The sequence below is a fragment of the Macadamia integrifolia genome, chromosome 5, assembly GCF_013358625.1.
Source record: "Macadamia integrifolia cultivar HAES 741 chromosome 5, SCU_Mint_v3, whole genome shotgun sequence".
Lineage (NCBI taxonomy): Eukaryota > Viridiplantae > Streptophyta > Magnoliopsida > Proteales > Proteaceae > Macadamia > Macadamia integrifolia.
This window is the reverse complement of record NC_056561.1, coordinates 22,511,010-22,533,594: the sequence shown is the minus strand read 5'-3', so window position 1 is coordinate 22,533,594 and position 22,585 is coordinate 22,511,010. Positions and strand designations below refer to the sequence as shown.

Sequence of the window (22,585 nt, the reverse complement as noted above, 5' to 3'; positions counted from 1 at the left end):
AGGGGGGTGAGAAGAGCGAGGGGTGTGGGAATGAGAGGGGTTAGGGGGAGGAGGGTGGGGGGTGAGAGGGGAGAGGAGAGGGATGGGTGAGGGGGGCAAGGGGTTTCGTGGGTGGGGATAGCTTGAAGGTTCCAAGACGAAATGATGTGGGAGTTATTGCGAGAGATAGGGATTGGCCGGTTGTGTCTAGCAAGGAGAGTCTGGGCCTTGGAAGCAACATCAAAGGAGATAGCTTTCCAAATCTTATCCGGGGATCGAGATTTGGCAGTCCATCCAGAGGTGGTTAATGTTAGCTCAAAAGGTTAATTTACCAATAGTATCACAAATGGTTGATCCCGAGAAGGACATGTCAACCCAAATACATTCTCTGTCAAAAGGAAAAATGGGTCTTCTAGCAGGCCAACATTTGGAAAGGGCGGTTTTCCAAACTTGGCAAAAAAGGGGACAGGAGAAGAAGAGATGGGGGGTATCTTCATGCCCGAGGGATAGAGGTAGTAGGAAGGATTAGCGGGGATGTTGTGGTGGATGAGGAAGGATTGGGTTGGGAGACAACTGGATAGGCAGTGCCAAGGAGTGAAACTATGGCGGGGGATATGACCTTTAAATCAGACCAATTTATGCGAGGGAACCAACGGGGATGGGGAACGGATAAAAGACCAAGCAGAGGCAGAAGAGAATAACCCATTAGAAGAGGGAAGCCAAATACAATGGTCTTCTCTGCCTCTATGCCCAGGGGGGAGAGGGGGGGGGAGGACCAGAGATCTAGCAGAGGAGGGGGGGATGAAGGAGGCAACCAACCCCAAGGAGAAAGAATCGAGGAGACCATAGCCTTTGCATGAAGGCCGGAGGAGTATATGACTCTGGGAGAAACCAGAAGGGAAAGAATGCCAGTGGGGTGCCAAGGGTCCTTCCACAGATAGGTAGATTGACCATTCCCAATGGAATAGGAAATAGCAATGAGGGCCAGGGTTCTATACTGAAGGATCTTTCTCCAGATCCAAGAGGCATCAGGATTGGAAGGGGCAGTCCAGAGAGAGTTATGCTTGAGTAATCCAGAATGAATCCAGTCAACCCAAATGCTTTTCTGTTTGGAGGCAATCTTCCAGAGTCTAAGGACACCCACAGAATTGGCATCTTTAATACTTCTAATTCCCAACCCTTTTTCAGATTTCGGGAGGCAAACCTTCTTCCAATTGAGAGGCCTGAGGAATTTAGAAGAATCCGAGCCTTTCCAGAGGAAGGAGCAGAGAAGGCTCTCGAAAGACTTGATAACAGAGGAAGGGAGGACAATGGTAATGGACCAGTATAGATGCAAGGATTGGAGGACCAATCTGATCAAGGTTAAGCGGCCAGCAAAAGACAAAAGCTTCCCCTTCCAAAGTTGAAGCTTTTTCCTAAGGCGGTCAAGCAGAGGGGCACAATGATGAGAGGAAAGCCTGGAGGTAATGAGTGGGAGGCCCAAATATCTAACAGGCAAGGATCCCAGTGGGATACCAAAAATATCAGAAAGACTGAGTCTCAGGAGAGACACCTGAGAGAAAGATATTAGATTTGAGAAGGTTGATTTTGAGCCCTGATAGGGACTCGAAGGAATGGAGGCTGGACATGATATTGGTGATGGAAAGGGGATCGGCCTTGGAGAAGATCATAATATCATCAGCAAAAGCCAAATACGAGAGGAGGGATTTACACTTGGGAATGGGTGTAATGAGATAGAGGTCAGTGGCAGATTGAATGAAACGGGAAATGATTTCCAAGGATAGGGAGAAGAGAAGAGGAGAGAGAGGGCATCCTTGACGGATTCCATGACTCTGAGGGAAAATATCCGGCAGGGCTACCATTCACCAGTACCGAGAAGCGAGGGGAAGAAATACAAGAGCGGATCCAGTGAACGAAAGAGGCTAGGAAAGACATTTGAAGTTGAACATTGGAGAGGAAGTCCCAACTAATCGTGTCAAACGCTTTGTGGATGTCAATCTTCATAAGAGAAGCCAGAGAGTGAGACTTGCAGTCAAAGCCACGAACAATCTCATGACAGAGCATAATATTGTCCGAGATGCTTTTGCCAGTGATGAAGGCGGATTGGTTTGGGCTAACAAGTGAGGCAATAAATTTTTGGGTCCTATTGGCCAGGATTTTAGCAATGAATTTGTAGAGAAGGTTGCAGAGAGAAATGGGCCAAAAATCATTCATGGAAGCAACACCCTCCTTTTTTGGGATGAGGCAAAGGAAGGTGTGATTGATCCCACCAATCTGGTTAGGGTTGTAGAAGAAACTACGCACCGCCAGGAGGAGGTCATTACGAATGATATTCCAACAGGCCGAAGAAGCCCATACTAAAGCCATCAGGACCGGGGGCCTTGTTAGCTTTGTGGGAGAGAATGGTAGTGAGAATTTCATCCTCGCTGGGAATGAACTGGAGATAGGGAAGGAGTTCAATAGGGACAAACTTGTTGAAAACTGGTTTTGTGCTATACCTAATGCAAAAAGTCTCTTGTAAAAATAAAATCATTTGACCAGTACAACTTATTGTAGAACAAGAGCATTTCTCTAAACGTTGATTTTGTATGACTTAATGTGACTTAATATTGATCTTTGATGATTTGATGTGGTTTGATGTTGATTTTTTATGATACAAGGTATATGTAACATACTAGATAATGTTCGATATAGTGAAAATAAAAAAATTACACTTAGGCAGCTGCAGCACTCCAACGCCGTGGTTCGCCTTGGCTCCATGACAACTATGATTTGAATTGTCAAGGCTACAGAAGGCAAGCATGGATGTTTCACTAATATGTGGTATAATAAGTTTAGGAGGTTGATACTTTGGTGAAACACTTCAGAATTTAGTTGTTGTTTTCCATTTCATTGTCGTGTTATTACTTTCTAGTCGAAGGTACTTATCTGTCTCAAATATCTACTTTATTCCCTTGTATTTGAGAATAGCATTACAAATAACTAGTGCGACCTTAATGTTTACTAATAAGAATTCGTCTCTTCTGATCAATTGACGTTGTTTTGTAACAAATTATAATTTTATTTGTGTAGGTCAAGAATCATCCAGTGAAAGCTCAATCACCTGATCAATCTGGAAGTGTGATCCTCGCCAAGGAACCTACTTTGCAAGTATGTCTAAAACTAGGGATTTATAAATTCCCCCCCACCCCTCTCTCTCTCTCTCTATATATATATATATTATATCTTTAATTCATCTCCAGATTCCAAACACCCTGAAGAGGTTTTCTAGGCTGGAAAGAAAACTAGAAAACCTACTAGTAATCACAGTGAGACAATGTTGAGAATATAGGCAGAATCTGGGCATAATAGTATCTCTCAAGTCCTTCAGCTGATGAGGCTGAAACTTGGGTCGAATGGAGGTCCTAGTAATGCAACTGCTGTGAGAGAATGCCTGGTCAGGTGCGGTCTGGTTCTTGAGTCAGATTTCTATTTTGGTGCAATTCTGGTTCTCTACTTTAGCCATCTAACTGGACCAAGAATGGACTAATATGTGTTATTTTGAGTTTCCAATGGCTTGTATGGGCCATGGGCTTTATATTTTTGGGTTTACTTTTGTAATTGGTCAATTCTATAAGCCCAATGATTGGGAATTTAAGTCCTATACGGGATTAAGTAGTTCTTTTATGTTTCCTATATCATTAAGAATATTAGTTTTCTATATTTCGAGTATTCTAGAAGTCTAGTTATGTCCTTTATTTCTTTCTTACTGGGAAAGTTCTTATTTGTTAGAAACTAGGAAGTTTGTGTCTAAGTCAATAGGTTTCTAATTTCAGTTTGTTTCCATTTTTAGCTTTTACCATGTATTGAATCTGTCACCTCTACTATATAAAGAGGCATTGCCGTAACACAAAGACATATGGATTGATTGATGAAATTGTTTGTGAGTTATGCTTATTACTTTGACCTGAGAAAGGTTTGTTCATCAACTGAGAGAGTTGAGGGTGAAAGACCCAGGCCAAGATAGCAATTCCCTTACCCCCACCCCATTCTTCTACAATCGATTATCACCCTCTTCCCTTTCTTTCTTTTTCTATATTTTTATTTGTCTACTGTTTAAAGTGAGATTAAAGCCCTCTATTGCTGATCAGAAGAGTAGAAGACACACTCAAAGACTATCGATTCTAGTTACAGGGTTATCCCGGGAAGAATTTTCAAGTGCATATCTTTTTTGTCAGATCTCTGATTGCTGCAGGATTTTGAAGGTTTATTAATGATCTTAGGAGGATCGCTTGACCCAAACTTGAGGATCATCCGACGCTTCCAATTCAAGTTCTTGAAGAATCACCAAAAGTTTCATTTTTCTTGCAACAGCATAAGTCTCAGTCCTGCATTGATCTACATCACCAGCGGGCAGAATTTGATCAATTTATTATGGTTTGTTCCTCCATATAGGATCATCATTCCATCCAAATTTCAGCCCCAAACGGAGTCCTATATGGTGAGATACAATTTATGCAAGTTTCGACCTAAATCTGAGTCTATTTTCAGATTTGTTCTTACTGTTGAATCTGATCTTATTCTAGGTCTTGTTGGAGTTTATGATGGATCCTACTGGGACTTATCACCTAGTGGGTAGGCTAGGTGCTTAAAACATCAAGGTGACCAATGGTTGGATTAGAAAAAAAACAAGCAAGAACAGAAAATAGAAACTGATAAGAAAAAAGGAATTAATAAGTCAAAAAGGAACCCATAACTCACAATCTACTAGCCATTTATCTACCAAATTCTGGTCGAAGGTAGTGAGGAGGGAAGGGTAGATGATATAAAAAAATTGAAGCCTATCCAATGGTTAGATTAAGGGAAACAATATTATAAAGTTACTAATAGAAGGTTAACCTAGAAATAGCAGGAAGAAAACTGAGAATAACCTGCTGAAACAGTGAGTAGCAAGTAATGTGGAAACTGGGTCACAAAACCCTATTGGGGTTCACTATGGACCCACCAAGCTCAAACCAAGAATGGAGTTGCAGAATGGTAAATATGATGAACAATTTAGAGTCCTTGTTGAGATAAAGAACCGAATAAAGTTTGTGTAGTAACCACTCATGTATGGGGTTATTTATGCAACTATAAGGAACAAATAGACACAAGGGGGGAAATTGCTGTGTTAATGGGAATTAAAGTAAGAGTAAAGGACGAGTCTGGAAATTAAATAAGTATGTGGAAGAAAACAGAATAAAACTCAGGAAAGGAGGAGCTTTGTGTAATTTATACAAGAGCTGGTCTTATTTGTAAATAAAAGAGTTGGTCATCCCCAACCTCACGTTAGAAACAGAATGAGATAAAACTTGCCCTTAAAGAGATCACCACAGCAACCATAAATGAAGCCCACATAACACAAAACTGGAGGAATAGGCAACTAATTCTTGGACTCTGAAATCCATCCAACTAAGATCAGACCTGAATAATGGATAATATTTTCAGGGAAAACTCCAAAACCAGAATCTCGATGTAATTGGAGGCCTTAAGAGATTCAAAGGTTTAATCATCCTAAGGTGGGGATTTAGATCCCAGAATCTGAGACTGAAAGGAGAAGTTACAAGAGAGATTGAGTTCCCTCTTGCTGAATCAGCGACTGAATGGAGAACTTATAAGAGAGATTGAGGTTCCTCTTGCTGAATCAGATCTAACACCAGAGCAGGGTACTGTGATGTAGATCGCAGGAACAAGGCCAAAACCAGTCCAGAATTGCTGTAAGATTCAGCCGCTGTGGGAAACAGCCTGATCAGGTGTGGCCTGGTTCTTGATTGAATAAAGGACCCAAGGATAGCTTGTGTGGAGATGATTTTTAGAGATTATCTTTCCAGAGTTTCCTTTCATTGATTGACTTCCTGATTTCTAGGAAGAATAACTCCAGATTTCCTGGGGTTTAGTGCCATCTCTATGAAGAACAAAACTGGATGGACTCTTGCGGATTTCGTGGGCCCCATGGCCAGCCTTGTGGAGGTTTATTCAATTGGAGATCTAATGTAGAATCGAGGGTGAACCGAGTTAACCCTTCGGGCAATCTCAACTGAGATGAATCAGGTCCGATTGGATTTTTGGATTCATTAGGATCTTTAGGATTTTATTTTATTTGGGGATTATTTGCAATCTTTTAATTTGGGTAATTGATAGTCAATTAGGGAGTTACCAATTTGAATTATATTCTGCTTCTAATTTTATTAGTGAGAACTTAGGAAGCAAATTAGAAGTTGCTAATTTAGTCATAGATGTTTATTGGGCAAGTTTTAATTTCTAGTTATTATATAAAGGCATGTAACCCAAGTATTAGACAGATTTTGAATGATGAATTGATTTGAAGGTTTTAGTGCCGAGTATGGTGCAAGTCGTGTGACTCCTTTCCCCCCTATTCTTCTCTTCTCCCTGCAACTCTGAGTTTCTCTCAGGGATTTCTTCCCTTTTCTTTGCGGGCCCTCCATCAAGTGGTATCAGAGTCAGGTTTCCTATGAAATCCTTTACTCCGATGGCGTTTTCCCCTGAATTTATTACTCTTATTGAGGAACTTAAGAAGAAATTTGATGATGGAATGAAGGAACTTTGATCGGAATCTCGGGAACTTCGATCAGATTTTCAAAAGCTTACCAAAAGTACCAAATGCTTATGTGATAAAGTGTGCAACATGATCGAAGACGGGTTAGTGGTAGACAAGCCGGTTGACACAAGACATGACTATCAAGATGAACTTAGCAGTCCGATCAAGGTTGCATCTAAAGAACTGATCGATTGTCCACTTCCAGTTGTGAAACCCCAACATCAGATTCCAATCAAAGTCATATCATTCGTTGGTGACCATCAGGAGACCGTGACAGATGAAGGCACTATGTGCTGGATCATAGCCCCATCAAAGCCAATGATCGTGGATGTTGATCGAGTGGTGCTGATCCTCTCCTTTAAAACTCGTGGACGAGTTTTTCTCAACTTCGGGGGAGTTGATATAGAATCGAGGCTGAACCGAGTTGACCCTTCGGGTAATCTCAACCAAAATGAATCGGGTTCGATTGGATTTTTGTATTCATTAGGATCTTTAGGATTTTATTTTATTTGGGGATTATTTGCAATCTTTTAATTTAGGTAATTGATAGTGAATTAGGGAGTTACCAATTTGAATTTTATTCTGTTTCTAATTTTATTAGTGAGAACTTAGGAAGCAAATTAGAAGTTGCTAATTTAGTCTTAGATTTTTATTAGGCAAGTTTTAATTTCTAGTTATTATATAAAGGCATGTAACCCAAGTATTAGATAGATTTTGAATGATGAATTGATATCAAGGTTTTAGTGCCAGGTATGGTGCAAGTCGTGTGACCCCTTTCCCCCCTATTCTTCTCTTCTCCCTGCAACTCTGAGTTTCTCTCAGGGATTTCTTCCCTTTCTCTGCGGGCCCTCCATCAAGATCTTTCCAAGAGATCGAGTTATTAATGAGAGAATTTAGGATTTTATTTGTGTTCCTTACCTAGTCCTTGTGTAGGGGACTTGGTAGCTTTAAATAGTTTCTATTTCTAATTAGATTTGTTTACGTAAGTAGTAGTTTTTATTCCTAGGACTTTCTAGTATTTAGTTAAAGAATTTCCATAATTTAAGAAGACCTCTTTTCCACACAGGGAAGGCCAATTGCTGTAATCGACTCTATTTAAATAATGAACAAGGCTGGAATACAGCTAACAAGAATGAAAAAATATATATATAGCTTTGTGCTTGCTCTGTGAGTGAGAGTATGGTGAGATGCCATTGGTGAGAGACCATGGGTGAGAGAGACCCAAGTCTGAGAGAGACTACCTATCCCCCCTTCTTCACTCTGTACTCATTTTTTTTTTCTTTTTTTTTGGGATTCTGCAACTTTAACGTGAGAGAAGTATCCGAAGGTGCTGATTGATGCTGCCTTGTGTTGTTCTCAATTCGGAAGAGTCTAGCCATCGAGTTCCAGATGTGAAGACGGCCATCCTATTCTTGTGGTTCTCTGAGATTAAGGGAATTCTACAGCAGCCTTCAGTTTCTGAGATCTCATGATATTTCAGCATCCATGGGAATGTCTTGTACTGTTTATCAGTTACTTGTGATCGTACTATCGAGCCGGTACCTAAATGTATAGTTGGGTACTATTCCTACATTCTACTGAGATGACACGAAGAACAAGAGAAGAAAGGAGGAGGAGGAATAAGGAGAACAAAAGAGGATTATGGGAGAGATCAAACCTGAAGAAGACAAGGGATTAGAGAGAAGGTTTCACCAGCCGAATCAGACTTTTGTTAGAGTTTGTGTATTAGGGGTACTTTGAGAACTACTTACTTGTTGTCTAATATTGTATGTGTCCTTTTTACCTTTAACCTCCCTAGGGAGGTGTATGTAATTCCTTATGCTATATTAGTGAAGCAATATAGGTGTGGGAGGATTCATTTTCTCACACACAACATTCTCTCCTCATTTCTCTTCTTCTCTAGCTTCTTCTTCCATCCTCCTCTCTAATCTTCTCTTATTCTCTCTTGTTCTCTCATTATCTCTACATTCTAACTTGGTATCAAACCACTACGATCTTGGTTTGAGAGCTGTGTCTTAAGCTTCCCGCTCCCATTTCCTCTCTTTCGAACCCTGGGTTACAAAGGGTTTTCAAGGAAGAGACCATTATGTGAAAATTGAAGATTTTATGAAATGAGTTTAAGTGAAGATCAATAGAACCCTAAGAAGAAGATTCATGTGAAGAAATAGAAGCTTGGAGCTGTTGGGAGCTCACATCAACAAAAATAGGGTCTACATGTCGACCGCCAACTTCTTCTTGGGATTTCTCTTTTTCTCTCATCCGGCCACCATTGGAGGTGATGTATAGTTTTTTTGGATCGTCCTAGGCATACCTACCAATCTTCTATGCTCTCGGTTCTAGGATAGCTGAGCTTTGGGCTTGCAACTCAATTCTTGCCCTCTTCTTAAGGTACCGCCCCCTGTTTTTCTGTTTTTTGTTTTGGAAATGCTTCCTGTGGTGGATTCCAGCAACATTGGGTTAATGGGGTGTGTTGTTTGGGCTCTTGAAGTGTTTTGGACTAATGGTTCATCTTGAAGTGCGCATTTGATTTGGTTGTATATGGTTTGTGTTATGTGACTGCCATACTTGCTAGATTTGTGTTTGAGTATTGGGAAGGAAGATTTGGGTAGAGTGTGTACTCCCCATCTTGCATTTGTTTGTTTTTTTTTTTTTTTCCTTCAACATGTCTGGCAACAATGAACTTGTAGAAGTTTCACCTAATGCATCGAGTAGTACTTATCCTACTCAAATGGTTTTTGAGAACCGATACTCAAATTTGATTGTAAAGTTGGACAATATCAACTATTTGGATTAGAATCACTCTGTAAAGATTTCCTAGCGGAGTTGGGGAAAGTTAGGGTATATTACAGGTGCCATTTGAGCTCTTAAGTGACCCAATGTATCCAAAATGGGAGACTGAGAACTCTACTATTATGACTTGACTAATATTCTCTATGAAACTTGAGATTGGAAGGATGTTCAAGTGAAAGAAACTGCCAAGGACATTTAGGATAGTGTTTCCAAAACTTCCAACCGAGTGGATGTCTCGGCTAAGGTATACCAACTTCTCCTAAAGATCATTACAATGAAGCAATGCGATAGGACAATTTCTGAGTATTATAATATTGTCATCAGTCTCTAGGAAGAGTATGATCATTAAAGGGACCTCCAACTGTCCAATCCAGAAGATGAAGCTAAGGTTTACTGAACAGTTGAAAAGGAACATGTTCATATTTTACTTGGTGGCTTGAAGCTGGAGTATGAGCTATTCTAGATACAAACCTTGCACTGCTCTCCTCTTCCATCCCTTGATGAGGTGTGTTGCTACTTGTAGAGTGAGGAGACTCGGCGATTGGCCATGGAATTTACATTCCCTCTTGAGACATCAGCTTTTTCTTTAGCTCTCAAAGAGATTAGTGTGGTGACTACAGAGGCCAAGGGCCACCTCGTGGAGATGACAGAGATAGGTTCCGATGTGATCATTGTGGAAAATTTAGGCACATTAAAGAGAGGTGCTGGTATTTCATGGCCGTCCTCCTGGTACACATTGTGGATCTCATTGTATGCAAGGCACCGTAGACGGCGAGCTAGAGCACCCTCTGTTCACATTGAGGTTGATACTATAGGATCTCCATCACCTAGCATACAATCAGAGCACGCTGGTCTCAGCTCCCTTGCGAAGGTGGATATTATAGCATTCAGCAAGGTCATGTCACAACTGGGTGGCTCATCGTCTTTATCTACATTGCCAGATTTCTCAACCTCAGCCTTGCACGTCTCCACATCTGCCCCTTCCGCAGCTCCATCTTAGGCATTGATTCTGGTTCCACTGACCACATAACTGGTACGTCCCGTTATTATGATTCCTACTCTATTTGTTCTGGTAGGGATAAGGTCAATTCATCTATTTCTTGTGAAGGCAATATCCTGTTACTTCTTCTATTTCCCTTGATTATGTCCTTCATGTTCCTAACTTTGCCAGTAGCATTTTATTTGTGAGCATGGTTCGAAAACTCAGCTATATCTCACGGAAATCTCAAATATATTGGTATTGTTTTTTTCCGAAACGAAAAGGCATATAAAACACGAAAGTACCGAATTTCAGTCATTTCGATTATTTCAGCATATTCGTCATTTCGTTTTGCTCATTTCGCTAATTTTGGTGGTTTTGGAACAAACGAAACAAAACAATTTCTTGAACCTTTTTTGTGAGTCACTCAACTAAATCCTTAAATTGTTGTGTTGCGTTTTTCCCTTATTATTTCTTTCAGGATTTGGTAACGAAGATGATTATTGGCAATGGACGTGAGGAGAAGGGACTCTATCTACTTGAACTCTGATCATATTTTTTTTGTCCCATAGCTCAATCTTATGTGTTTGGACGTAGTGAAAGTAGTTTTGTGGATTCTATGATGCTATGCATTAACATCTTGGTCACCCTCTTTTGTTGTTATGAGGATCAATTACTTAATTTGTTTACTTCTTATTCTTCTTCCCATGTATTTTTGCCAAACATTGTTTTCCTCTTATCCTTATCATGATAATATATTTAATGTTCCTTTTCATATTGGGCATACTAATGTTTGGGGACCTTCTACTACTACCTCTTTGTTAGGTTATCGCTACTTTGTTTCATTTGTTAATGATTTTTTCCGTACCACTTAGACTATGTTGATGAAACATAAGAGTGATGTTTGTGATTCCTTCTAAAATTTTTTATCAAATGGTCTGTACTCAGTTTGACACTAAAATTAAAATTGTTCATTCTGATAAGGAGGGAGTACATGTATGGTGGTCTTCAAAACTTCTTTATTGACAATAGCATTATCCATCAGCTGACTAGCGTCGATGCCTATCTTGTTTACAACCAAATATGAAAGTATGGTATTGCTAACCAAGCGTCCCTATCTACCACTGCTACAGTAAATAATAAAAGACCAAGGTAAAAGTAACTACGGTTATCTCAACATTCTCCCTCAAGTTGGTGCAAATATATCGTACATGCCCAACTTGGAGACAAGAGGATGAAATGCTTCTTTTAATGAAGTGCTTATCGACCTCAATAGCCTTCATTCTGTCGTGCTAGATAGGATTGTGAGCTATATTGATGGCTGCCTTGTTGTCACAGTAAGCCGCATTGGGTCTTTTTAAGCAACACCTAGATTGCACAAGAGACCCTTAAGCCACATCAATTCACAAATCCCCTGGGCCATGGCATGATGCTTAGCTTCGGCACTAGAACATGAAACAATAGATTGTTTCTTGCCTCGCCAAGTGACTAGATCCAAGAAAGGAAGAATATCCAATCGAAGATTGTCGATCATTCCATGGTTTAAGAACTTGAGTGATATCGTCGAAATTTCCCACATTTCGAAAGTATCCCAAGACTCTGATAGCATATAGCCTGTGACTGTTAAGTCACTGGTTTCGACAGGTATCGACCGAAATTCTCACATTTCGACTGAAATGTGGAAAATTTAGAGTGGACCAATGGGTTCGACCCTTTGGGTGAACCAGCCTTTATAAATCATGCTTAAATGGGAAACCAAGTGTTCTCATTTCAAAATTTTGATCCTTTCCCCATATTTCTTGTCTGTGAAGTGGGAAACTTGGGAAAACACTCAAGATTTCCCCCTTGTGGCCAAAAAACTTCAATCTAAGCTTGAATCTTGCAAAATCTACCAAAGGAAAGGAGCTTGGACCAAAAAGGTAAGTCTCATCTGTCTCATTGTATGATGTATATGCTGGTTGACCATCCTTCGAGAGCATCGGTTCATTTGGATATGGTGGTGGATATGGACAGTATGGTGGATCTTCTACTTCATTTGGACAGGAGGGTAGTTCAGGTGGGGGGTTATCTTTTGTTGACAGTATCTTTGGGTATCCATCCCAACCTTGTGTGTGCCACAGCCACATCCTACCACTATGGCTGAGCCATTCCCCCTAGGCTGGAATACCTAGCTAATGTTGATGATGCATCTTATAGATAACCAATGACGGACCACTAAAACAATTGGGCCTAAAACTTGTTGTGGGACTCATATGTGGTGCATTCAGAGGAGCAGCTATGACATCTGCAGTGGCATGTAGCTTGTGGAATGGAACCGCCTAGACACTCTACTTGGAATTAACTTTTGAGTATTGAGCATGTTGAATGTTGAGACTTAAGACTTGAGAAATAACTCAAAATTATGTAATATTATTATTTATTTTGGATCCTTTGCATTATGTTTGTTTGTTTTAAACTTTTTATATGTATTTCACAATTATATACTTATGTAGATTGTAGGCTACATATAATGTAGACTATGTAGCATAGGTTTAGTCAACGACTCAATGTTCATTAGCAAACTTTAGTTCACACAACAAGTATGACTTTAAGTGTTTTTTCCATTAAACTAATTATATGAATGTGTTCAAAATGTCTAAAATATGACGTACACAAAATCAGGAAAAAAAAAACATTTTGGTAGTCGAAACCAAAGTTTCCGCCACATTGGGAAAAATTCCCTGGTTTCCTCGAAATTTCTTAGAATTCGATCGAAATTTTAGTTCCCCCAAGGGTTGAAACCTAATACTTTGAACCTTGGATCATTCACAAATCCAGCCCAAATGCCCAATCAGCATTAGTGAAAGCCTCTATCTTCAAGTGCCCATTTTTGGAGAAAAAAAATACCTTTCCCATGAGCATACTTCAAATATCTCAAAATGCAATACACAATTCGAGATGAGATGTCCAGGGATCACGTAGGAAGCGACTAACAATCCCTACAGCATAGGCAATATCAAGCCTGGTGTGGGGACAAATAGATCAGACGGCCAATAAGTCTCTGATACTAATCTTTATCGACCGATTCACCCATTGAACTGCTGAGTTGATGGTTAACTTCCATAGGAGCATTTGTAGGCTTGTAACCGAGCATCTAGTCTCACTAAGGAGACCTAACACATACTTTCGCTGGGATATGAAGATGCTCTTATCGGACCGTGCAACTTCGATCCCAAGGAAATACCGAAGAGGCCTCAGATCTTTATTTCAAACTCTACTGCTAATAGGGCTTTGAGCAATAATCTGGTTACTGTTTCGTTTGATGAATAGGGTATGGTCTGCTTGACTTTGTTTATATCCAAATCCTTTCATAGCTCTCATGAACCTACCAAATCATGCCCTAAGAGATTGCTTGAGGCCATATGGTGACTTCTTTAATGCAAACACGACCAATAGTGGATGAAGACGCAAACCCAGGAGGAACATGAGAATATATAGATTTCCTCTTCAAGATCCCCATTGAGAAACACATTCTTGACATCATTGGTAGCAATGGATAAAAGTGCCCTAATAGAGTTCATCTTTGCAACAGCTTCAAAAGTTATTGGTAATCAATTCCATAGGTTTGGGTGAAACCTTTAGCTACCAAGCGTGCCTTGTACCTTTCGACATTCCCATATGCCCTTTGCTTGACCGTAAAGACTTATTTGCACCCAACTAATTCTTCCCTTGATGAGGGACAAGTTCCTAAGTGCCATTTTTGTCTAATGCCGATATTTCCTCAACTATAGTAACTTTCCACTTCAAATCATTGATGGCTTCTTTCAATCCTGTGGAATAGACACAGAAGACAATGAAGCAACAAAGGTCCTATAAAAGGGAGATATTGACATATAAGAAACAAAATGGAAATAGGATGTTGGGCACAGGAACGAACTCCCTTTCTAACAGCAATAGGAAAATCGTCTGCTAAGGGGTCAATATTTACAATATCAAGTGAGGGAGGCTCTAAGGGAGCAACAGGATTATCAGAGACAACATCAAGTATGGGAGAAGTATTACCTGATACTAGTGGATCTGATGGAGATGCTTCAAAGGGCTACGATTGGTCACTAATAGTGTCTTTTTCCTTGGACCTCTGAGTGTAAGTGATCACATCTCTCACAGGTTGATCTGGTGGCTTCTCCTGAATAAGAGGCATATCACTAAAGGTGGCTCTTCTACAAGACTCTCCCCCTGAAGAGGTGACGTGAAGTGCACCTCAGACTCATAAATGTGACATCCATTATGATATACAAGCCATGAGTAGGAGGGTGATAACACTTATATCCCTTCTAAGAAGCCGAGTAACCAAGAAAGCCACACCATAGGGCACGAGGATCAAGTTTGGAGCAGGAAGGAGAGAAGTTATGGGCAAAGTAGACACACCCAAAGACCCGGGGAGGGAGAGTCGAAGCAATAGTAGGATCAGGGAGAAACAAAATAGGAGGCTTGAAATTAAGCACACTAGATCGGACCCAGTCAATAAGGTGGGCAGCAGTGAGAATGGCATCACCCAAAGGTATTTGGGAACACCTGTAGCAAACATAAGAGCCCGAGCGACGTTAAGGAGATGACAGTTCTTACGCTCGAGAATCCCATTTTGCTCAAGTGTCTGAACATAGGAGGTTTGGGAGAGAATGCCATTAGAGCCAAGGTGTTGATGAAAGGTGCCATATATATACTCCATGCGATTATCACTACGAAAGACCCAAACAATGGTATTAAACTGTGTTCGAATCATAGCATGGAAAATTGGAAATATTGCGAACAAGAGAAGGCATCAGACTTACCATGCAAAAGATAGGACGAGTACAATTATCAATAACAGTAATAAACCAACAAAATCCATTCCTATCAATCGTCCCTTAGAAAGACCCCACAAATCAGAAGGAATAATTGAAAATGGAACATTACTTTTATTATCAGTAGGGGGATAAGATGCCCATGTATGTAGCAAACTCACATACATCACAATTAAGGTGTTCGAAACCACAATGTTTAACTAAAGCAAGGAACTTGCGACGAAAAATATTAAAGGAAGGGTGTCCTGAATGACAATGCCACTGGTGGAGTTGAGAGGGAGATAGAGTTGTCCGAGCAGAGAGTATGTCTTGCAACAGGAGGAGGCATAACCGATGGAGAATCCAAGTAGTAGACCCCATTACATACCAGACCATACCCAATTGTTGCACCTGTCACCAGATCCTGAAAGAGGCAATGAGTAGAGAAGAAGTGAGTAGAACAATTTAAGTCCACAATTAACCGATAAATGGAAAGTAAATTAGCACATAGTTTAGGGACATGCAAGACAATCGAAAGAGAAATAATGGAGGAACATGACACGGAACCCTTACCAGAGATAGGGGACAAGGAACCATCAGCAACACGTACCTTATATCGACCAAAACAGGGATGATAAGTACGGAAGACCCTAAAGCTAATTGTCATGTGATTGAAACGTACCCGAATCAAGTAACCAAAAGGGAGAAGTAGAGGAAAAAACAAGGAAGCTACCTAATTGAGAAAGATTGGACAAGGAGAGGGAGTAGGAAGAGTGCCTAACTGTGTCATCTGGTGCTTGAGAGAGCCATTTGATCCGGAGAGAATGGTGCAGTAGTAGGGGCACTGTCAACAGTTTTGGACAGATGGGTCTGGTGGCCTTGTTTTCTAGATTTGCTATTACGGACACCTTTAGGACAACCATGGAGCTTCTAACAAATTTCTCTGGTATGGCAAGGGCAACCACAATAATCACACTGAACAGACTCACAAGGAGGTGTAAGCCCCTTAGAGGAGTCCTTAGTAGTTGGAGTAACTAGTAATGCAGACCAAATAGGAATTGTGGGGGGCATCATAACAGAGCGATGATGATCTTTAGACAGAACCATTTTATATGCCTGAAGGAGAGTCGAAAAAGTGTCACGGCTCAGAATCTAAAACCTGACCTGATCATACTCAGGATTGAGACTTGTCAGAAAGTCAAATACCCTTTCCATTTCACTCTTCTGAAAGGTACCAGATCAGCCGGGCATCCCATAGGGTCCGAATTATAGAAATCTAGCTATTGCCTCAGAGTGCATAAGGTGGAATAATAGGCAGTAAAAGACTCCTTTTTTAGTAGTGGAACAAACATTACGACGGATCTCATAAATTTGACCGTGGTTCCCCCCTTGTAGGTTTGTTTGACTGCATCCCATAGTTCCTTGTAGAGTTGAATAAGACGAAGCGAGGGCTGATAGTAGGCTCCACAAAATTAAGCAGAAACGACATAACAAGGGCATCATTGGCTAACTAGGTTTTAGTGGCAACGGGATCCGTGGGTTGGCTAGTATCACCAGTGAGAAGACCATAGAAGTTGTTTCAACGGATTGTAAGGAGGCAGGCACGAGACCACGTGAGGTAGTTCTGACCATTAAGCTTGATTGGTCCAAGGTTGAGAGAGCATTGGTTGCCTGAACGGCGACCATCTGAGACCCCGGAGGAGAAACCGCTACTGGTATCATTACTCACCGTAGCTATGGCTTAAGGGAGAAGGCAAGTGGAGGGAAGAACACGGCAGCAACATAGGTGGTGGAGACACCTAGGGTGAGGCACGGCAACTAAAAGGTTTGCGGTGAGGAGGCGCTAGGCAGTGGCAGCTCTAGAGGCACTAGGTGGTAGCGGCGCAAGGAGGTACTGAGGAGCAGCGGCAACACTAGGGGAGATAGGCGGCAGTGGCAACGAAGGAGGCTTGACAGTGGAGGCAGCGGCATCGGGAGGAGGTGCGGTAGCGGAGGAGCAACGCAAGAGCGGCGCGGCACAGAGAGGCTCTGCGGCGGAAGGAGGTGCAGGCTAGGGTTGCATAGAACTTTTTTTTTTTGGATGAATAAATAATTCATTACCAGAGAAGAAGAAGAATATACAAAGGAAGAAAAAGAGAGGGGGGGGAGGGAAGGCTAAAGCCAACAAGGATAAGCCAACCCATCATGGGGAAACAAAAGACAAAATCGAAACATCAAACCTAAGGGATACAAAATAGGGGGAAAGCATACAAGCTATCAAGAAGGGGGAGTTTGGATGAGATCCACCTGGAGGTTCGAAGAAGTAATGATGTGGGAATTTTTGGGGGAGAAGGGGACGGGCCGAATTAGGAGGGCATTGACTTTAGAGGAAACATCAAAGTAGATAACTTTCTAAATCTTATCCAAGGAACGAGATTTGGGAGTCCATCTACGGATGTTACATTCCATCCAAAGATGATTGATTGTAGCCGAAAAAGCCAATTTGCCAACAGTATCACAAATGGAGGAGCCAGAGAAGGTCATATCAATCCAATTCCATTCCCTATGGAAGGGAAGAATGCTTCTCCTAGAAGGATAGCATTTGGAGAGGACAAAATTCCAGACAGAAGCAGAGAAGGGGCAGGAGAAGAAGAGATGAGGGATGTCCTCTATTCCATGGGGACAAAGGCAGCAGGAAGGGTTGACAGGGATGTGGCGGTTGATGAGGAAGGATTGAGTGGGGAGACATTCAGACAAGTAATGCCAAAGGGTGAAACTTTGACGGGGGATATAGCCTTTGAACCAGACAAGCTTGTGCCAAGGAACAACCGGAGAAGGAGATCTGACAAAGGACCAGGCGGTGGCAGAGGTGAAGGTCCCATTGGGAGAAGGGAGCCAAATGCATTTATCTTCTCTTCCTCGATGACCAGGGGGAAGTGGAGGGAGAGAAGACCAGATATCAAGGAGAGGAGGATGGGGGAAATGAGGGAGGGATCCAGCCCAAGGGGGAGAGGATAAAGGAGACAAAAGCATTAGCTGGGAGGCCTGACGATTAGATAGCTCTGGGGGAAATTAGGTGAGCCAGGATGCCCGAAGGCTGCCAGGGGTCTTTCCAGAGGGAGGTGGTCCGGCCATTACCAATAAGCCTGAAATTGCTGGGAGAGCGGTGGTCCTGAGTTCTAGGATCTTCCTCCAAATCCAAGAGACATAAGCAGTGGAGGCCATAGGGGTCAGTCCAGAGGGAGTGGTGTTTGAGGGTTCCAGCAAAGATCCAATCAACCCAGATGCTTTTGTGTTTAGACACAATTTCCAGATGAGTTTAAGGACACCCACAAAGTTTGCATCCTTAATTCCTCTGATGCCTAATCCTCCCTCGGATTTGGGAAGGCAAACCTTTTTCCAACTGAGAGGCCCGAGGAATTTGGGGAGTCAGAGCCCTTCCAAAGGAAGGAGCATAAGAGACCTTCAAAAGATTTAATCACAGAAGTTGGAAGGACAAAGGTGCCTGACCAATAGATATACATAGATAGGAGGACCGATCTGATGAGAGTAAGCTGACCAACAAAGGAGAGGAGTTTGCCTTTCCGGAGTTGGAGTTTTTTCCTGAGTTGATCAAGAAGAGGGGTGCAGTAATGGGAGGAGAGCCTGGTGGAAATTAGAGGAAGACCCAGATATTGAACAGGCAAGGATCCAAGTGGGATTCCCTAGATTCCTAAAAGAAGGTCTTGGGTATCAGGGGAACACCGGAGAGGAAAATGTTGGATTTGAGGAGATTGATTTTAAGCCCCGAGAGGGATTCGAAGGAATGGTGGGTGTTCATGATAGAGGAGATAGAGAGCGGGTCGGCCTTAGAGAAGATCATGATATCATCAGCGAAAGCCAGATGGGAAAGGAGAAGGGATTTGCATTTGGGGATGGGGGAAATGAGATGAATGTCAGTGGCTGATTGGATGGAGTGAGAGAGGATTTCTAAGGAAAGGGAGAAGAGGAGAGGAGATAGGGGCAATCTTGTCGGATACCACGACCCAAGGGGAAGTATCCGACAGGGCTATCCTTGACAAGGACGGAGAACCTAGGGGAAGAGATGCAAATGCAAACCCAATGGACAAACAAGGTAGGGAAAGACATTTGGAGCAGGGTATTGGAGATAAAGTCTTAGCTGATATTGTTGAAGGCTTTGTGGATGTCAATCTTGAGGAGAGTAGCTGAGGAGTGGGACTTACGATCAAAACCGCGAACAATCCCGTGGCAAAGCATAATGTTTTCTGAAATACTTCTGCCAGCAATGAAGGCGGATTGATTCGAGCTAACGAGGGAGTCAATGACTTTTTGAATCTTGTTGGCCAAGATCTTGGCAACAAACTTATATAGGAGGTTACAAAGAGAGATAGGCCTGAAGTCATTTATGTAGATCGCACCCTCCTTAGGGATGAGGCAAAGGAAAGTGTGATTGATTCCACTGATTTGATTGGGGTTGAAGAAGAAACTTTGCACCTCAAGAATTAAGTCATTGCGGATGATGTTCCAATAGGTAGAGAAGAAACCCATGCTAAAGCCATCAGGGCCAGGGGCTTTGTTGGCTTTGTGGGAAAGGATAGCCGAAAGAATTTCTTCTTCGCAAGGAATGGATTGGAAGAAAGGGAGGAGACTATCGGGGACGAACTTATTGAGGAGGTTGGGGGGGATTGGGGGGAAGAGGAGAGGGGGGGAAGGGCAGAAGAGACCATGGAAGTGAGAGATGGCTTCTGCCTTGATGAGGTCGGGGGAGAAAAGCTCAACACCAGTGGAGGAAGTGAGCTTTGGAATGTTGAGCTTTGGAATGGTGTTGACATTGTATCTAGATTTGCTGAATTGGAGTCGCCAAGATCAAGCCATTTGATGCGGGCTTTTTGGCGAAGGAAACTCTCTTCTTGATCAAGCACCAAAGAAAGATCAGCAGCAGCAACTTTTTCTTCCTCAGCTAATACTGGGTTGAGGAGATCAAGCTGAGTACTGGATTGGATGGAATGGAGCTTGGCACAGCAAGATGAAATCCTAGTGGAGATATTCCCAAAAGTGGTGACATTCCATAACTTGATCATAGCTTTAATGTTTTTGAGCTTTTTGGCAAAAGTTAGAAGAGGGGAGAGGGAGCTGGGAGTAGGAATGTTCCAAGCATTGTGAACAAGAGATTGAAAATCCGGGTGAGAAATCCACATGTCGAAAAATATGAAGGGTTTGGGACCGAAGGAGAGAAAGGGAAGGACAAGGATGGAGATGGGACTATGATCTGAGATCCCAGGGAGGACAAAGCAGGCATGAGAGGAGGGGAAAGAGTCAAGCCAAGCTTCATTGACAAGGGCCAAGTGAGATTAAGGTCATCGATACAGTCATTGAAGGGGTTGACAGCTTGGGAGTCCATGGGACTGCCACCATGTTTTTTCATGACTGGATCGGATGACATTAAAGTCTCCAGCAATTCCCCAAGGCCAGGAACCAAGGAGGGGAGCAACAGAGAGGAGGTCATCCTAGAGAGAAAGCCGGAGGGCGGCCCGATAATGAGCATAGATGATTGAGAGGAAGCAAATGTGGGACCCAGAATTGTGGGAGATTGAGATGTGGATGGCTTGTTCGGTAGAGGATTGGATGGAGATGTCAAGGAAAGAAGGATCCCAAAGAATCCAGATTCTCCCTTAGAACTTTGATTAGTCTAAACCAGGATGTAAGGGCCCCCAGAGGCGGAGAAGAAAACCAAAAAAAAAGGAAAAAAGGAATTTAAGGTTTTTGGCTCTGGTACCAAATTGAGAACCAGAAGTTTGAGAATGATTTGACTTGTCAGTAATGACAGAGGTCATTCTTACTTATAAGAAGAGGTTACAACCAAATAGGAAAGTAGGGTACATCACTCAAGTGTCTCTATCTACAACCACTACAGTAAATAGTAAAAGACCAAGGTAAAAGTACCTACGGTTATTTCAACAAATAACCAAGCCATACACAAGCCTATTCTGGATAGAACAAGAGTGGCCTATGGCTGAACCAATCAAGGACCAGACCGTGGCTTATTTTATGAGCTAGGTTCTGGCCTAAAACATTAATACTGGTCTGCTCCCTGATTCTTCTTACATGAATACACATTCAGCCTTGCATCACACCCTCATTAGGTCGCTATGGGCCTACCAAGGTGATTAAAATCCACATATGAAGTAGTGACAATTTCGTAAATTTTGGAACAGCTTAGCACCTCTTTGGGTAAGAAATAGTCAGGGAGCAAAGGTAATTAATTTGAAGCAGATGGACGTTCCTGGAATTAAAAAAAAAAACAGAGATGGGAATAAAACATAAACAAATTAAGAATGAGTAGGGTTTTTGTGAAGAATTATGGCCTTATAAATAACAGATGAGTTGTTGTTGTAAATTACAGAAGTTATTCATCTGCCCTGGTTGCAAGTGTGAGAGCACACCCATATGATGTCCAAACAACCTGAAATTTCAGGTGGCGGTCGCTAACTCGACAACCTAATGATTCCAACCGAAAGAACTCCAAACAGAGGTCAGAAACTCAAATAAAATTCTGCAAGTGCCATTAGGCGGTAGTTGCAGACTCGTTCTGGTTGCAGGTTTCGATTTTCATCGCAGAACTGGACTTTGGAAGCAAAACCCTAAGATTTGAGTAGCCTATGGAAGGGGAACTTATGCCCCAAATTTCAGACTAAACTGATTAAGTATGGCGAACCGGCAGATTAAGGAGTGTAGTTCTGTGTTACCACTAACAGCAGGGAAGAAGGGGAGACAGTAGTAGAATGGATAAAAGTCAATTTAGAGGGAGAAGAAATGTGACAAGAAAAATGTAGAATAGAAACAGTAAGTGGAAAGAAGAATTTGAGAATACAGGATAAGAGTAGAGGTGAAAGTAAGAAAAAATCACACGTGAGGCGATCAAATCAGATCTGAATTGATGAAGAAGAAGATGAGAAAGCCACATGACCAGCTGTCATGCCACAGAAACAGTACTAAAAAATTTCAGTATCATTCAACTCTAATCTCTCATCATGGGTTGCATTCATATATATAAAAGAGAAGAGAGAGAAAAAGAAAATTCTAAACAAACTCTGAAACAATGGTAGAGTTTGAAGCAAACTCCAACGCATCCCTATTGACTGCAAAACAGGAAATAAAAATTAATAAATACTTTATTAAAAATTAAAATAAAAAACAAAAAAAAAAAACAAAAGCAAAACAAAAAAAACTAGACAACTCAGTCCTTCTAGGCCTGGGTCTGGATCATCTCAGTCCAACCATGACGAGCTACTGCATCTCTTTCTCTTACTGTCCACACACCCATACAGATGTGAAGGGAAAGAAAGGAGAATCCCCCTCATGATTGTTGTCTTGTTTTTATTTTAGTGGGTGAGATGCCAGCCAAGGTCCATACACATAAAACTGACGTCTAGGACTGGAATGACATCAATAATTAAATGAATGGTATGAATTAGAGCC

The 22,585-nt window shown here is 41.8% G+C and overlaps 1 protein-coding gene across 3 annotated transcripts in view; it reads left to right on the top strand.

The window, feature by feature from the left end:
• Positions 1-22,585, top strand: part of LOC122079354 (probable tRNA (guanine(26)-N(2))-dimethyltransferase 2) — a 65,420-nt gene that overhangs the window by 41,322 nt on the left and 1,513 nt on the right. For 2 of the 3 annotated variants that reach the window (XM_042645751.1, XM_042645749.1), the window contains one exon: positions 3,052-3,129. In XM_042645751.1, the coding sequence (XP_042501685.1) occupies positions 3,052-3,129 (78 nt within the window). Of the gene's footprint in view, positions 1-3,051; positions 3,130-10,806; positions 11,101-22,585 lie in introns of those variants that run through there. The other variant, XM_042645750.1, reaches the window with a different exon arrangement.